Genomic DNA, 18,271 nt, shown 5'->3' with positions numbered 1-18,271 from the left:
AGACTTGAACTCAGCATGCGCACTGTACCTGAGCCCTTCAGCTCGAGACTACTGCCCTACCATCCACTAGTTTACTTTTCGTTAATCAGAAAGTTATATTCTCAGAGTTAGCAAGTTCCACGAGACCAGCTTTAGGTTAATTCGAGTTTTGAGGTAGGCTTATATTCCATGATAATTATTACATTTGGCCAAATAGATGATATAGGAAGTGTTAAAGAAAAATACAATAACAGTAAATGATTCTTTATAGTTAATTGGTTAGAGTTAGTGGCTAGAAGAATTCTGGAAGTCTTGAATTAATACGATAAAGCATATTAAAAATATTTCACATATCTCATTGTATCTTCTAGGCCTGCCTTAAAAGTTTCCCATGTGTCAATGGACGCCTGAATGTAACAAGCTCTGTATCTTAAACGTGGCTATGAAGAGTGAGGTTCCTTCTGATGCACCAAAGACACAGGAGAGTCTGAAAGGGATCCTCTTGCCCCCACAGCCCATTGGGGCAGCGAAAAGTTTTCCTTCAGGAGTTGAGATGATTAATAGTAAAGTGGGGAATGAATTCTCTCACTTGTGTGATGATCCTCAGAAACAAGAGAAGGACATGAATGGAAACCAGCAGGAACGAGAAAAAAGTGTGGTGAGGAAAAAACGCAAAAGCCAGCAGGCTGGCCCCTCATATATGCAGAATTGTGGTAAAGAAAATCAGGGAATACTAGGGTTGAGGCAACACCTCGAAACAGCAAGTGATGAAGATCATGACTCCTCTTTCAGTGATTGTCTGTCCTCTCCTTCATCTAGTCTGCATTTTGGAGACTCTGATACTGTGACTTCTGATGAGGATAAAGAAGTCTCAGTACGACATTCCCAGACTGTTTTGAATACAAAAACTACTAGAAGTCATAGTGCACGGTCTCAAAAGTGGCCTCGAACTGAGGCAGAGACCGTATCAGGATTATTAATGAAAAGACCCTGTTTCCACAGCAGTTCATTAAGGAGACTTCCATGCAGAAAAAGATTTGTAAAAAGTAATTCCTCACAGAGGACACAGAAACAAAAAGAAAGGATTTTAATGCAGAGGAAAAAACGGGAAGTGTTAGCCCGGAGAAAATATGCATTGCTACCCAGTTCTAGTAGTTCCAGTGACAACGACCTCAGCAGTGAATCCTCTTCCAGTTCATCCACTGAAGGAGAAGAGGATTTGTTCGTGTCTGCTAGTGAAAACCACCAAAACAACCCAGCTGTACCCTCAGGTGAGACGGTTTGAAGAAAACATGAAATCCATTATATTGCACCTGTATCAATTTCCTGTTTCTGCTTCTTAGTACATTTGAGATATGCTTTTTTGATTTACTATTTATTATTATTGTTTTTTGCCAGTCCTGAGGCTTGAACTCAGGGCCTGGCCACTGTCCTTGGGCTTTCTCAAGGCTAGAGCTCTACCACTTGAGCCACAGCACCACTTCTGGCTTTTTCTGTGTATGTGGTATGGAGGAATCAAACACTGGTCTTCCTGCATACTAGGCAAGCACTCTACCACTAAGCCAAACTCCCGGCCCTTTTATGTATGTATGTATGTCTGTCTGTCTGTCTGTCTGTCTGTCTGTTCTTTTTCTTTCTTTCCTTTTCTTTTTTTTTTTTTTTGTACTAGGGATGGAACCCAGGAGGTTTTACTTGCTAGGCAAGCACATTTTTTATTTTTTATTTATTTATTTATTTTTTTGCCAGTCCTGGGCTTGAGCTCAGGGCCTGAGCACTGTCCTTGGACTTTCTCAAGGCTAGAGCTCTACCACTTGAGCCTCAGCACCATTTCTGGCTTTTTTCTATGTATGTGGTACCAAGGAATCGAACGCGGGTCTTCATGCATGCTAGGTAAGCGCTTTAACCACTAGGCCAAACTGCCGGCCCCATTTTTTATTTTTTTAAACTGGGAATTGGAATTAGGGCTTAGGGCTTACTATATAGGTATTCTACTACTCTACTACTGGAGTCCCTTTTTCATTGGTTAATTTTAAGTAGAATCTCACTCTAGTATTTCCAAGCTGGCTTGGGCTAGAATCTTCCTACTTATCCTTCCAAGTGTCCTTGAAAATAACAAGCTACCACCTCACCAGCTTCCTTTGTACCTCCCTGAATCTGGGATAACAGCCTTACATTAGTTAAGGATGGAATCTTGTGAGCTGCTTTTGGACAAGCTAACTGCAAACTGCAGTGTCCTTATCTCAGCTTCCAAGTAGCTAAGATTACAGGCCTGAGCCACAAGGCCCCAGTACTTTTGTTGTATTTAAAAGTAATGTCAAGTTGTATTGGCTTTTTTTTTTTTTTGGTACCAGTACTGGGGCTTGGTCTTATTCTCTTACCTTGGCTTTTTGTTCAAAGCTGGTGCTCTACCATTTGAATCATATCTTTATTTGCCTTTTGATGGTTAATTGGAATAAAAGTCTCATGGAGTTTCTTGCTTGGGAATGTCATCCTCAGGTTTTCACTTCAAGAATAGTTAGGCATGAGCCACCAATGTCTAGGTGACCATTTACTTTTAATTCACATAAAGAATTATCTGCAGTATTAAACTGTGGCTCTGATTCCAAGTAAATTCCTAGGGGTAAGGTTAGTATATATTCATATATATATATATTATTGTTATAGAATACATAAGTAGAATATAGAATATATGTGTATATATATATAATAATCATTTTATGTACAGTTTGATTATATTTTGGATGAAATTGATATAGTATGTTAAGTAACTTTTAAAAAATGGTACTGAGGGGCCAGGAGTTTGGCCTAATGGTAGAGTGCCAGTCTAGCATGCACAAAGATCCAGAGTCGATTCCTTGGTACCACATAAATAGAAAAAAGCTGGAAATGGTGCTGTGGCTCAAGTGGTAGAGCTCTAGCCTTGAGAAGCTCAAGGATAGTGCTCAGGCCCTAAGCTCAAGCCCAGGACTAGCAAAAAAAGAAAAAAAAAAAAGTGGTAAACCCAGGGATTCATGCTTTGTTAAGCAGCACTCTACTGCTTGAGCCACATCTTGTAGCCCTGTTTACTCTGGTTAGTGTTATTTTTGTTCTAGTCTTGGAGCTTAAACTCAGGACCTGGGTACTGTTCCTTAACTTTTGTGCTTAAGTCTAGCCACAGTTCCACTTCTGACTTTTTGGTGGTTAGAGATAAGAAACTCAGGAACTGCCAGGGCTGGCTATCAACTTCAGTTCTCAGATCTCAGCCTCCTGAGTAGCTAGGATTACAGCTGCGAGCCATTGATGCCTGGCTTGCTCTGGCTATGTTTGAGACAGAATCTTGACCCAGTTCAGCCCTAGTGGCTTGCTCTTAGGAGGAGGCTATAACCTGGATCACTGCAGTTCAGTGTTCTTTTATGATGCTCATCAAACCGATGACTTCATCTCTGGCCATTGTGGGTATCTTGCACTTTCCATTCTCTGAATAATCACTCTAGTAATTTTACTCATTTATTTTTACAGCAACTCATTTCAGAATTTATTATAAAATTGCACTGATCCAGAAAGTATCAAATTGACATCAAACTACAACATTTTTAGCAATGAGGTAGTTCAGCAGAGAAACAAATCCTGCTGGCTGTTAATATATCAAGAAAACACTTAAAAGCTTTGGTTCATACATGTATTAAGAATGAATCCAGGGGCTGGGAATGTGGCTTAGTGGTAGAGTGATTACCTAGCATGCATGAAGCCATGGGCTTGACTTCTCAGTTCCACATAAACAGAAAAAGTCAGAAGTAGAGCTGTGGCTCAAGTGGTAAAGTGGGATAGTGTCCAGTTCCTAAGTTCAAGCCTCAGAACTGGCCCCTCCCCCCAAAAAAACAGATGAACCCAAAATAGTTACAAACATGTTACAAACGTAAAACATGCAAAATCTATTCAGGGAACGATTTAATAAGATACCAAACCACAACCTATTTATAAACAATTAGTAGGTTGAACTCTTTCAAATTTAAATGCACTTTGAAAAACAATACAAGGCTGAGTATGGAGGCTCAAGCTATTGGGAGGCAGAAATTGGGAAATCACAGCTCAAGGTCAGTTTAGGCATAAAACCTGAAGGGACTCCATCTTAGCCAGTGGCAGTCACAATGGCTTCTAGCTGACACTCCAAGCTACCAGGGGAAGCATCATGATTAGACAGGAGGCACAAATAGCAGTTCGTAGTCCAGGCCAGATCCCATCTTGAAAAGGATAACGCATAAATGGGCTGATAGAATGCGTCACATAGTGTAGGACCTGCTTATTAGCAGGTGTAAGGTTTAGCGTTCAAACCTCAGTACTATCAAAAAAGAGAAAAGCAACCCAGGGAAAAGACATTCAGGAAGACAGTGTTAGAAAAGCAAGAATTAGTAATATTGGGATAACAGTTGTCTTTGACAGGGAATAGGGGTTGTGGTACCGAGGATACTATCCTAGTAATTGTTTTTCTTTTTTCTTTCTTTTTTTTTTTGTGGGTTATGGGGCCTGGGCCTGGGCCTGGGCGCTGTCTCTGAGCTCTTCAGCTCAAGGCTACTACCCTACCCTTGAGCCAAGCCCTATAGCCCAGGCTGGCTTTGAACCTTAATCCTCAGATCTCAGCCTCCTGAGTAGGATTACAGGTGTGAGCCACTGCACCTGGCTTTTTTTTTTTTTTCTTTTTTGCCAGTCCTGGGGTTTGAACTCAGATAATTTCAATACCTTCTATAAAACTATCTAGAGTACAAACAAAATGGTCCAGATTCATGCTGTAAATTTCCTGTTCCAAACCAGAAACAGCTATTTCTTCAAGTAGTTTTGATTTTTATTGGGAATTGATATTTAGAGATTATACTGGCCTCTGATTGTGTAGGCCATCTTTTTGACTTTTAAAGAGCTGAGCTAAGGAAGTAAAGATTTTAGATCTACTTGCGATGGCATACTCTTGGGAGAATGAGGCATTAGAGGCAAGTCTGATTGGGCTATATATCAAGACCTTGTTCTTAAAAAACCAACCAAACAAACACTTTAGAAATAGATAAACTGGGGCCATGAGTGTGGCCTCATGGTAGAGTGCTTGTCTAATATACACAAAATCACACAAAACCTCGGTATCACATACACAGAAAAAGCCTAAGTGGTTTTGTGGCTCAAGTGGTAGAGCATTAGCTTTGATCAAAACAAAACAAAACTAAAAAACTCAAGGACAGTGACCAGACCCTGAGTTTAGACCCAGTAAGCCCCAGAAATGGCAAGGAAAAAAAAAAGACTATTAATTTGTCAATATTTTCATAGCAAGCTAGGATTAGTTTTTAATTCAGGTTTTTGTTTTGTATTTCTCTACTCATGCTAAAATCCTTAGTTGTTAATAATATCAAATATCTATTTGATTTGTACTGTATATACTATACAAATATAATTGCAGTTGCTTTCATTCCTTGCCAAATATATCTGTGATGCCAGCTATCCAGAAGGCATAGTAAGGTCTAGGCTTCTACAGTGCTTCCTTTTTCTATCTTCCTCTTTCATAGATAACCCTTTTTTATTTTTTTAAATATAATTAATTTATTTTTTGTTGGTCGTAGGACTTGAACTCTGGACCTGGGCGTTGTCTGTGAGTTCTTTAGCTCAGGGCTGCCACCCTATCCCTTGAGCCACAGTGCCACTTTCTATTTTCTAGTGGTTAATTGGAGATAAGAATCTCAGCGATTTTAGTGCTCAAGCTGGCTTTGAACCCTGATCCTCAGATCTCAGCCTCCTGAGTAGCTAGGATTACAGGTGTGAGCCACCTCCCCCAACTTACTCCCCTTTATTTTGAGACAGCATTTTCCTATGTTGCCCAGGGTTACCTCCCACTCATGTCTTTCAGGATATCTTTGAACTCATGATCCTCTTTCTTTAATGTTGGAATTATAGGTGGCGTACAATATATTAAGTTTTCATTCTTTTTGTTTGTTTGTTTGTGGGGCTTGAACTCTGGGCCTGGGTGCTGTCCCTGAACTCTTCAGCTTAAGGCTAGTGCTCTACCACTTAGAGCTACAATACCATTTCCAGTTTCTGGTAGTTAATTGGAGATAAAAGTCTCAGGTCCTTCTGTGCCCGGGCTGGCTTTGAGCCACGATCCTCAGATCTCAGCCTCCTGAGTAGTTAGGCTTATAGGCATGAGCCACCAGTGCCTCGCTTTCATTCTTTTTATTTAATTTTTAAGTTTGTTGTTGTTGCTGCCACTGCTGATAATGATGATGGTAAACTTAGAGCCTCAACCTTGCTTGGTTTACTTGCTTGCTCTCTTGGTTGTTGATTTACCTATTGAGTAACACTCCAGTGGCTTTTTAGTAGTTCTTTTGGAGACAGATGTTTGCAGAATTTTCTGCCTGGCTAACTTTGAACTGTGACCCTCTAGGTCGCAGCCTAGCAAGCAGTCTAGGATTATAGACAGGAGCCACTGCTATCTGGTTCATTCCTTGTTCTTTTTTGACAGTCGTGAAACTTAAATTCAGGCCTAGGCACACTCCTTGAGTTTTTTCGCTCAAGTAATGCTTTACCTACCACCTTAAGACACAGTGCCATTTGGAGTTTTCTCATGGGTTAATTGGAGATAAGAGTCTCATGCACTTTGGCTGGTTTCAAACCAGGACCTCAGATCTCAGTCTCCTGAGTAGGATTACAAGCATGAACACTAGCATCTAGCTTCATTCCTTTATTTAACAGTCATAACACTCCCTTACGGTTAGCTCATGGTTTGTTCAACCAGTCTCCTATTGATAAACAATTTACTTGTTTCTGGTATTAGAACTGCAATAAACATTCTGTGCATGCCATTTCATATTTTTGATATGGACATACCACATTCATTTATCCACTTGTCAGTTGATGACATTTGAATTGCTTCTAGTATTTGGCTGTTGTGAATAGGTTGTGAGGAACATTTGGGCACAAGTCTGTATGTGTGTTTTCACTTGTGTTTGTTGTCATGGGCCTGGGTGCTGTCCCTGAGCTCTAAAGCTCAAGGCTACCACCCTACTCCTTGAACCACAGTGCCACTTCTGGTTTTCTGGTAGTTAATTGGAGATGAGTTTTGTGGACATTTTAGTGCCCGGGCTGGCTTTGAATAGTGATCCTCAGATCTCAGCCTCCTGAGTTGCTAGAATTACAGGTGTGAGCCACTGCACCCTGTAGTTTTTCACATCTTTCATTATAGTGTAAGTATGCTAGCTGTTATTCAGTTAAAAAATGGTAAAGCCTGGTTATGTTTCTTGATCGATTTTTCACAAATCTGGTGTAGTAGTTTTGCTTTAAAAATAATCCTTCTGAGTCAGGTGCTGGTGGCTCACGCCTGTAATCCTAGCTACCCTGGAGGCTGGGATCTGAGGATAGTGGTTCAAAGCCAGCCTAAGCAGTTATGTTTGTAAGAATCTTATCTCCAATTAACCAGTAGATTGCTGTGGCATAAATAAATAGTAGAGCATCAGCCTTGAGTAAAAAAGCTTATGTCGGTGCCCAGGCCTTGAGTTCAAGCAGACATATACACACATACATACCCCTACCCACCAAAAAAAAAAAAAAGGTCCTTCTTTTGACTTTATTGTCATCTGACAGTATAAATACTACAAGAAGGAATATGCAGTAAGAATTTTCCTATGAAGACAATTAAGATTTTTGGACATGGTTCAAGTACTAGAGTGTCTGCATAGATTCACCCACTTTTTTTTTTTTCCACCAGTCCTGGGCTTGAGCTCAGGGCCTGAGCACTGTCCTTGGACTTTCTCAAGGCTAGAGCTCTACCACTTGAGCCTCAGCACCACTTCCAGCTTTTTTCTATGTATGTGGTACCGAGGAATCGAACCTGGGTCTTCATGCATGCTAGGCAAGCACTTTAACCACTAGGCCAAACTCCCGGCCCCGGATTCACCCACTTTTAAGTATACATTTCTAGTTTATAAACATATTCTTTCTACCATGTACAATATCCTTCATATCTAGCTCCATCAAGAAACTTTGAACTTAAAAGACTTGCCAACTGCACAGTAAGCAAGATTTGGAATTCAGAGTTGATTCCAATTCCACAGCTCAGAGTGTTTATGTAAACTACTTTCAGTATCATAGCCAGTCAATGTCTGGGCACTAGTTACTATTGAGAGTGTCCTGCTGCTTCCAGGTGCTTTTGCTCCCACTCCTGTCTTTGTTATTCTTTCCATATTGAGGCTTGAATTTAGTGCCTACACTTACCAAGCAAGTACTCTAGTGCTTCAGCCTCAGCTTGATATTCACACAGTTTCTGAAGTTACAGTGCCTTAAACTCTTTCTTTAGAACTCTTCCCTTAGTATCATATTCAAAAGAAATTAGGGTTCATCTCTCCTTTCTTTAGTTTTGTAGGAATTTCAGTCCTTAAAAGTAAAATAAAGGCCGGGAGTTTGGCCTAGTGGTTAAAGTGCTTGCCTAGCATGCACGAAGACCCGGGTTCGATTCCTCGGTACCACATACATAGAAAAAAAGCCAGAAGTGGTGCTGAGGCTCAAGTGGTAGAGCTCTAGCCTTGAGAAAGTCCAAGGACAGTGCTCAGGCCCTGAGCTCAAGCCCAGGACTGGCAAAAAAAAAAAAAAAAAAGTAAAATAAAATGTCCCCCATAGCAGCTAGCTGACAAACAGATGCCCTTTAAATGTTTTGCCTGCTTCCCTTTTTGTTGCAGGAAGTATTGATGAAGATGTTGTGGTGATTGAAACTTCCTTCGCCCCCCAGGTCACTGCCAATGAAGAAATCAATGTTACCTCAACTGACAGTGAAGTGGAAATTGTAACAGTTGGAGAAAGCTACAGGTGAGATTTTAATTCATTATTATATATGTGACATTAAACTTAGGGCTTTGCAGTTGCTAGGCAGACATTCTGCAACTTGACAATGCTTTTAGAAATCTAGTTAAGAGTCTGTATTCAAAGCACCAAGCTGTGTTTTACTGACCTAACGACATAATAAAATAAAGAAGCATTATTGTGAAACCTAATTGTAACCCATCTGATGTGGCTCAAATGGTTGAATGTGCTGGGCATGGTGGCTCACGCCTGTTATCTTAGCTACACAGGAGGCTGAGATCTGAGGATTGCAATTCAAAACCATCCTGGGCACTAAAGACTGTGAGACTCTTATCTCCAATTAACCACTAGAAAACTGGAAGTGGCATTGTGGCTCAAGGGGTAGGGTGGTAGCCTTGATCTGAAATGCTCAGGGACAACACCCAGGCCTAGAGTTCAAGCCCAGCATGGTATAGGAAGGAGCAAGGGGTGGGGGAGTTGAATGCCTGTCATGAACAGACAGCTGAGTGTGAGGCCTCTTGAATTTAAGCCCTAATACCAAAAAAGTTTTAAAAAAGAGTATAGCCAGGCATGATGGCTCATGCCTGTAATCCTAGCTGCTCAGGAGGCTGAGATCTGAGGATCATGGTTCAAAGCCATCCTGGGCACAAAAAGAACCTGAGATCCTTATCTCCAATTAACCACTAGAAATGAAGTAGAGCTGTGGCTCAAGGGGTAGGGAAGTAGCCTTGTGCTGAAGAGCTCAGGAACAATTCTCAGGCCCAGAGTTCAAGCCCCATGCCCGATAAAAAAAAAAAATGATAAACACATTGGATATTTTGGACTGGTAATTACAAGCCCAAATTTATTAGCTTAGATTACAAGTTGAAATCAAAGTCAAATTTTGCAAATCTAGCCTGGGTTAAGCATGATACACCATACATGGACATTATTAAATACATATCATGAATTTTCTTACTAGGTAGGTGCTTTACTGCTGAGCTATTCCTCCAACCTTTTTGCACTGGTTAATTTGAAGGTAAAAGCTTGCTTTTTGCCTGGACCTCTGTCTACCTATTTACCCCTTCCAGTCATAGCTAGGATGATAGACCTTTACCACCACACTCAGCTTCTTTCTCCACTGAGATGGAGTCTCTGAAACTTTTCCTGCCTGGTCTGACTGGAATCTTGAGTCTCTTGATTTCAGACTCTCAAGTAGTTAGGGTTACCATGTTTTTATTTTTTTTTTTAATTTTTTATTTTTGGTGAATTATTTTGAGCATTGTCATAACATGTAAACAATCATTATAATGCAGGTGAATATTCAAATTACCATTGAAAAAAAAGAATCCTATATTTTGCACTGATTGGTCTAACATTGGATTTTATATACTTTGCTTAGTTTGTTGATGAATGAATTCAACAAACTTTACTGAGTGCTAGGCCTTGTGCTAGTCATTTAAAATTTTATTACCATTATTTTTTTGCGTAAATCTTATATGAAGGTCTGATTTTTATAGGAAAGGCTTATAGGTTCTTGGGGTAACTAAGACATCTGTCCTTTATTTATATTTACTAATATAATACTGGTATCCTTTAAGGTCTCGTTCAACCCTTGGGCACTCCAGGTCTCATTGGAGCCAAGGTTCAAGTTCTCACACAGGGCGGACACAGGAGCCACGAAACAGGAGTCGGATTTCTACTGTTATACAACCCTTGAGGCAGAATGCAGCAGAAGTTGTAGACCTTACTGTTGATGAAGATGGTAAGTTGATAAAAAGTTTGAGAACTTACTTGTTTGACTGGCACTCATCACTTGAATCATACCTGTAGCCTAGTTTTTTGCTGGTTAATTGGAGATTGAAGGGTTTCTAAGACTTTGCTCGCTGGGCTGGTTTCTAATCTAGATGCTCTGGATCTCAGCTTCGTGAGTAGCTAGGATTGCAGTCATGAGCAGCAGTGGCCAGCTAAAGTGAAATATCTTGTTTGTTTGTTTTGTGGTACTGAGGAATCAAACCCAGGTGCATGTTAGGCAAGCATTCTACCACTAGGCCCAACTCAGCCCCCCCCTTTTTTTTAAATAAACTTTTTTGTTGTTGTTGTTGGTCATGGGACTTGAACTCTGGGTCTGGGCGCTGTCCCTGGACTCTTCAGCACAGTGCTATCACCCTATCTCTTGAGCCACAGCCACTTTCTGTTTTTTTGGTTATTAATTGGAGATAAGAGTCTAATGGACTTTTTAACTTTTTAGTGTCTGGGCTACTTTTGAATCACCATTCTCAGATCTCAGCCTCTTGAGTGGCTAGGATTACAGGTGTGAGCCACCACGCCCAGCATTATTACTATTTTTTGTCTTTATGGTTTTGGTACTGGGGATTGGACCCAGGGCATTGTACTTCATAGGCAAGCACTTTGCCATTGAGCTACATCCTAGCCCTAAACTAAAATATCTTAAAATTTAAAAAAAATTGTTATTATAAAGGTAATGTACAGAGGGGTTACAGTTACGTAAGTCAGGTATGAGTATATTTCTTTCTGTGTGTGGGTTGTCTGTCATGGAACTTGAACTCAGGGCCTGGGTGCTGTCTTTGAGCTGTTTTTGCTCAAGGCTAGCACTCTACCACTATAAACCATAGGTCTACTTCTAGTTTTCTGGTGGTTAATTGGATGGATGTAAGAGTCTTATGGGTTTTCCTAACTGGGCTGGCTTTGAGCCACAATCCTCACAACTCAACTGTTTTTTGGTGGGTCATGGGGCTTGAACTAGGCCTGGATGCTGTCCCTGAGCTCTTCAGCTCAAAGCTACTGCCCTACCCCTGGGCCTGCGCGTTTTCCCTGAGCTATTCAGCTCAAGGCTACCACCCTACCCAAGAGCCGAGCCCCACTTTCCATTTTCTTTCTTTTTTTTTTTTCCCTCCACTTTACATTTTCTAGTGGTTAATTGGAGATAAGGATCTCTGGTCCTTTTTGTGCCCTGGCTTTGAACCTTGATCCTCAGGTGTCAGCCTTATGAGTACCCATGATTACAGGGGAGAGCCACCGCACCTAGCTTAGATCTTAGCTTTCTGAGTTGCTAAGATTACAGACATGAGGCACCAGTGCCTGACATGAGTACATTTCTTTTGGGACAGCGTCACCTGTTCCCTTTCTCTCTCCCAGTTTTTTTCTCCCATCCCCACAAGTTGTATAGCTCATTTTCAATAAATTTTTTAAAAATATTTTTATTGTAATTAATAAAAGGGTTATATGATATTTGCCAGATAGAGGGTGCATTAATTCACATACATTGATACCCTTTCACATGTCTTGGTCCCCATTACCCTCCCCCCTCTCAATATAGTTTTAAGTGAAATATCTTTTTCTTTCTTTTTTTTTTTTTTTGCCAGTCCTGGGCTTGAGCTCAGGGCCTGAGCACTGTCCTTGGACTTTCTCAAGGCTAGAGCTCTACCACTTGAGCCTCAGCACCACTTCCGGCTTTTTTGTATGTATGTGGTACCAAGGAATCGAACCCGGGTCTTCATGCATGCTAAGCAAGCACTTTAACCACTAGGCCAAACTCCCGGCCGTGAAATATCTTAAGCAACCGTTTTATAATCAGATATTTAAAATTTAGCTTGTTCATATTTTAATATTGGTTAGAGTACTGCTGAATAATACCACTCATGAATATTTTACTTATGTATTTATTTACATTTACTAAAAGTTTTAAAAACAGGCATTTGAATTAGCATAGAAGCATAGGTGTTTAAAGTTACAGCTAATGTTCATTTATTTCTCTTTTTCTCTTTCTTTTCTTCCTCTTCCTCTTCCTCCTTCTCCTCCATTTTCTTCCTCCTCCTCTTCTTCCTCTTCTTCCTCTTTTTTTTTTTTTTTGTCAGTCCTGGAGCTTGAACTCAGAGCTGGTTACTGTTCCTGAGCTTTTTTTGTTCGTTTGTTTTGGGCCAGTTCTGGGGCTTGAATTCGGAGCCTGAGCACTGTCCTGGACTTTGTCAGGGCTCAAGTTCTATCACTTGAGCCACATCACCATTTCTGGCTTTTTCTACGTATATGTGGTACTGAGCAATCGAACCTGTGCATGCTAGGCAAGCACTCTACCACTAGGCCAAACTCCTGGCCCCTCTGAGCTGCTTTTGATCAGGGCTGGCACTCTATTACTTGAGCCACAGCTTCACTTCTGGCCTTTTCTGTTTATGTGGTACTGAGGAATGGAACCCAGGGCTTCATGCATGCTAGGCAAGCACTCTACCACTAAACTGCATCTCAAGCTCCCTAATGTTTCTTAAATGATTGCTCTACCTAAAGGAGCATATATTATGGCTGGTTTCCATTTATCTCAGCAATTTTGTGAAGGAAAGTCACAAAATTCTATGGACTCATGTGATAGTGTTCAAGTAACGTATCCATCATCATACTGAAGTGGTGAAAATCAGAATTGCCTTCTAAGCAATTGAATTTATACTAGGCATAAAAAAGTATGGTTTGGCTGGGTGGCAGTAGCTCACACCTGTAATCCTAACTACTCAGGAGGCTGAGATCTGAGGAGCTAGTATACCTCAAATTAACTAACAAATAAGCTTGAAGTGGAACTGTATCTTAAATGATAAATTGCCACTCTTAAGCAAACAAACCTCATGGATAGCACCCAGGCCCTGAGTTCCAGCCCAGAACAGAAGAGTTCTTTTTTCTGATAGATCAGAAAAGTTATAATTTTTCTGAAAACCATTTTTTTTATTTGTTGCTGGTAGTAGAATTACAACTGCTACTGTTACTATTATTTTGTTTTTGTTGGTCATGAGGCTTGAACTCTGGCCTGCGTGCTGTCCCTGAGCTCTTAGGCCCAAGGCTTTCCCTCTACCAGTTGATCAATAGTGCTGCTTCCAGTTCTCTGGTGCTTAACTGGGGAGAAGAGTCTCATGGATTGTTGTGCTGGGCTGGCTTTGAACCACAATCCTCCAAATTCAGCCTCCTGAGTAGCTAGGATTCCAGGCATGAGTCAAGGCGTCCAGTCCTTTCCCTCCCTCCCTCCCTCCCTCCCTCCCTCCCTCTTTTGTTTTGCCAGTCCTGGGCTTGGGCTCAGGGCCTGAGCACTGTCCTTGGACTTTCTCAAGGCTAGCACTCTACCACTTGAGCCTCAGCACCACGTCTGGCCTTTTTCTATGTATGTGGGACCGAGGAATCGAACCCAGGCCTTCGTGCATGCTAGGCAAGCACTCTACCACTAGGCCAAACTCTCTCCCTCTCCCTCTCCCTCTCCCTCTCCCCCTCCCCCCCTTCCCCTCTCCCCCTCCCTCTCCTTCTCCTTCTCCTCCTTCTCTTTCTCTTCCTCTTCCTCTTCCTCTTCCTCTTCCTCTTTCTCTTTCTCTGTCTGTCTTAGGGCTTGAACTCGGCCTGGGTACTGTCACTGAGCTCTTCAGCTCAAGGCTACCACCCTACCCTTGAGCCAAGTCCCACTTCCTATTTTCTAGAGATTAGCTGGAGATAAGGGTCTCAGATCCTTTTGTGCTGGTCTGGCTTTGAACCTTGATCCTCAGATCTCAGCCTCCTGGGTAGCTAGGATTACAGGTGTGACCCACAATGCCCAGCTCCATTTTTTTTTGTTTGTTTGTTTACTTTTTCTTTCAGGCACAGGCTTACATAACCAGAGGGGTCTGGAGCTCACTTTGTTGGCTGACCTTGAATTTAGGATTCTTTGCTTTACTTTCTGAAGAACTGAGGTCACAGACCTGCACCCCGTGCCTTGCCAAGAGGTTTTCTTTGTTACACATCTTGTTTCTTTAATGTGTTGTGTAATGCTAAGTTGAAGTTCTGTGTCTTGTAGAGCCTACTGTAGTACCAACCACTTCTACAAGGATGGACTCACAGACTACTAGCGCTTCCATTAACAATTCAAACCCATCTACCTCTGAGCAAGCCTCCGATACTGCACCAGCTGTCTCCAGTAGCCAACCTTCCACAGCATCAGAGACTTCAACTGCTCTTACAAGCAATAGTACAGCTGGTTCTTCTGTAGGGGGTATGTAAAAAGACTTGTGTTGGGAGACTTTTTGTGGTTTTGTTATAAAAAGTATTAAAAATATTAGGGGGCCGGGGGTTTGGCCTAGTGGTAGAGTGCTTACCTAGCATGCATGAAGACCTGGGTTTGATTCCTCGGTACCACATACTTAGAAAAAGCTGGAAGTAGTGCTAAGGCTCAAGTGGTAGAGCTCTAGCCTTGAGAAAAATATCCAAGGACAATGCTCGGGCCCTGAGCTTAAAGCCCAGGACTGGCCAAAAAAAGAAAAAAAGAAATACATAGCTTTCTCAAAGGCCATCCTGTAATTAAGTACCGTAGGGGGGGAAAAAAAAAGCTCAGAGAGAGGACCAGGGCCTTGAGTTCAAACCCCAGGACCAGCACCAAAATAATAAATAAATAAAAATGTGATTTTAATTTTCCTTACATTTGTTTGCGTTTCAAGATGACTCTAGAAGAACGGCATCTAGTGCTGTCACAGAGCCTGGCCCTCCTGCAATGCCAAGGTTACCTTCCTGCTGTCCCCAGCACTCAACGTGTGGAGGGTCATCACAGAATCATCATGCATTAGGACACCCGCACACAAGTTGCTTTCAGCAGCATGGTCACCATTTTCAACATCACCACCACCACCATCATACACCCCACCCAGCTGTCCCAGTTTCTCCTTCCTTTAGTGATCCTACTTGCCCTGTGGAAAGACCTCCGCAAATCCCAGCACCTTGTGGAGCAAATAGTAGTTCTGGTTCCAGCTACCATGACCAGGTAAGTGAACTTTGATGGGTCAGTCTCCCCACAAATCTCTTTCTTCCCCCTTTTCTTTATTTAATTGAAGTAACTTGAGGAAGAGAGGGAAAACTCTAAGTCTGATATGTAAAAATGACTTCATTTGATGAGTTGTAACTTTATTTTTGGTGCTAGTCCTGGGGTTTGAACTCAAGGCCCTGGTCCTCTCTCTGAGCTTTTTTTTTTAACTCAAGGCTAGTGCTCTACTATTTAAGCAACAGACCCACTTTTTGGTGGTGAAATAAAGAGTCTCATGGATTTTCCTACTCCAGTCAGCTTCAAACTGTACTCCTCTGATCTCAGCCTCCCAAGTAGTTAGGATTAAGGCCTTAGTCTACAGTACTGGGCTTGATTTGTGACTTTTAAAAATTTAAATCTCTAGCAGTTTCAGGTGGTATACATTACTGCACATAAGATGAACAAAAATACAGAAATGAAAGAATATAAAATTAATTTTTACTCTGAAATTATTTTTGATGATTTCACCTAAATGCAATTCAACCTGATCTTTGGAACTTTATTTCAGAACCTTTATTTGAAAACTATAATGTCAATGTAATGCATGAAAAATGGAAAATTATCCTAGTGTTTTCAATTTTCTACTCTAGACCTCACTATATTTCATTCATCAAGAAATACATAGCTGGGCCGGGAGTTTGGCCTAGTGGTAGAGTGCTTGCCTAGCCTGCACAAAGACCTGGGTTCAATTCCTTGGTACCACATACTTGCAAAAAGCCAGAAGTGGTGCTAAGGCTCAAGTGGTAGAGTTCTAGCCTCGAGAAAAATCCAAAGACAGTGCTCAGGCCCTGAGCTTAAGCCCAGGACTGGCAAAAAAAAAAAAAAAAAAAAGATACTGAATTAGTATTTGTTTTCACATGAAGGAAATGAAGATATATGCTATTTCACATTTTTCTGAGTTGTCTCTCTGTAGTATACTTATGATATAAATCTAGATATTGTGTGTTCAAAGAAATAAAAGTTGTTATTTCAAGGAAATACTGTAATTCTGACTTACGGGAATAAAAAAATCAAAAGGAAAATTCAGAACAATTACTTCTTTGTATCCTTTCCTAAGTACCAATAACATTGTCTTGCATTTTGATGTTAGTCTTTTGTGGATCTTGCCAATGAAAAATAATCAAGGAGAGCTTTTCTCTTTAAATATAAAATGAAGCTAGTACGAGTAAAGGGACTAAATTTGAAAGGGCGTCATAAGAAAATATTCTGGATGTTGTTTTGGTTGATTCAGGTCTTCCTTTTACTAGAACTTAATTTTAAAAATTATCTTTAAGTGCCGGAGTAGTGGCTATCTAACTACAGAGGACGCTGAGATCTGAGGATCAGGGTTCAATGCCAGCCTAGCACAAAAGAACCTGAGACCCCCCCCCTTTTTCTTTTTTTTTTTTTTTGCCAGTCCTGGGCTTGGGCTCAGGGCCTGAGCACTGTCCTTGGATTTTTCTCGAGGCTAGAACTCTACCACTTGAGCCTTAGCACCACTTCTGGCTTTTTTCTATGTATGTGGTACCGAGGAATCGAACCTGGGTCTTCGTGCATGCTAGGCAAGCACTCTACCACTAGGCCAAATTCCCGGCCCAAGAACCTAAGACTCTTATCTCCAATTAACCACATGAAAACCAGAAGTGGTACTGTGGCTCTAGGGGTAGGGCAGTAGCCTTGAGCTGAAGAGCTCAATACCCAGTCCCAGAGTTCAAGCCCCACAACAGACTGGCGGGGAAAAAATCTTTAGGTAGTTGTGTTGAATTGAAAGCTGTTGTACATCTTTTTTTTTTTAAATGAGCATTGTGTGTCTTGGTCAGTATCACCCCTTCCATCTTACTCACCCCCATTTCTCCAAACCTCATCTTGCTAGAACTGTGAATAGAAAAGAGTTATTATAAGAACTGTTTGGAAAATGTAGTGGGTGTGCCCTCTTACCTTACATTGGTTAAACAGCTCTCAATAGATGAATCATACAGGATATTCTGTTGGTGAATTAGAAATAGATTTGGCTTGAGAGAGCAATTGTGTATATTCCTTTCTGCCTGAGCCACTTAATTTTTAATATATATATAATATCTCCATATATATATATATATATATATATGTAAAATATTTTTTTTTCTCCAGTCCTAGATCGTAAACTCGGCCTGAGCACTGTCCTTGGACTTTCTCAAGGCTGGAGCTTTACCACTTGAGCCACAGCACCATTTCCAGCTTTTTCTTCTTCTTTTTTTTGTTTGATTATAGGGCTTGAACTCTGTGCCTGGGCGCTGTCTCTGAGCTCTTCAATTCAAGGCTATTTCCCTATCCCTTGAGTCACAGTACCACTTCTGTTTTTTTGGTGGTTAATTGGAGGTAAGAGTCTCAGGGACTTTTAGTGCCGGGGCTGGCTTTTAACTGAGATTCTCAGATCTTAGCCTGCTAAGTAGCTAGGAGTATAGGTGTGAGCCACTGCGCCCAGCTTCTAGCTTTTTCTATGTGTGTGGTACGGAGGACTCAAACCCCCAGGCCTTTGTGTATGCTAGGTGAGCACTCTACCGCTAGGCCAAACTTGTGGCCCCTAGAATATTTTTTCCTAGTGTAAAAAAAGTGTAACATGTTTATACATCTCTAAATAGGTAAAACTTGAGAATCAAATAAAACTTGAGAAAAATCAGCAGGGTCCCAGATATTCTGTGGTGATGATGTATATGAAGGTGAACAGAGAATAGT

General features: G+C 41.2%; 1 protein-coding gene across 15 annotated transcripts in view; it reads left to right on the top strand.

The window, feature by feature from the left end:
* The window catches only part of Rnf111 (ring finger protein 111), a 58,195-nt gene that overhangs the window by 20,012 nt on the left and 19,912 nt on the right, over nucleotides 1-18,271 (top strand). For all 15 annotated transcript variants that reach the window (XM_090358295.1, XM_090358292.1, XM_090358294.1 and 12 more), the window contains 5 exons: nucleotides 351-1,250; nucleotides 8,664-8,790; nucleotides 10,365-10,528; nucleotides 14,582-14,776; nucleotides 15,219-15,538. In XM_090358295.1, the coding sequence (XP_090214421.1) occupies nucleotides 371-1,250; nucleotides 8,664-8,790; nucleotides 10,365-10,528; nucleotides 14,582-14,776; nucleotides 15,219-15,538 (1,686 nt within the window). In that variant the 5' untranslated portion in view covers nucleotides 351-370. The remainder of the gene's footprint in view (nucleotides 1-350; nucleotides 1,251-8,663; nucleotides 8,791-10,364; nucleotides 10,529-14,581; nucleotides 14,777-15,218; nucleotides 15,539-18,271) is intronic.

Source organism: Megascapheus bottae, chromosome 25 (assembly GCF_031878675.1).
Source record: "Megascapheus bottae isolate mThoBot1 chromosome 25, mThoBot2.hap1, whole genome shotgun sequence".
In the NCBI taxonomy this organism is placed as follows: domain Eukaryota; kingdom Metazoa; phylum Chordata; class Mammalia; order Rodentia; family Geomyidae; genus Megascapheus; species Megascapheus bottae.
The sequence above is the reverse complement of the archived record's forward strand: the minus strand, read 5'-3'. Positions and strand labels throughout refer to the sequence as shown.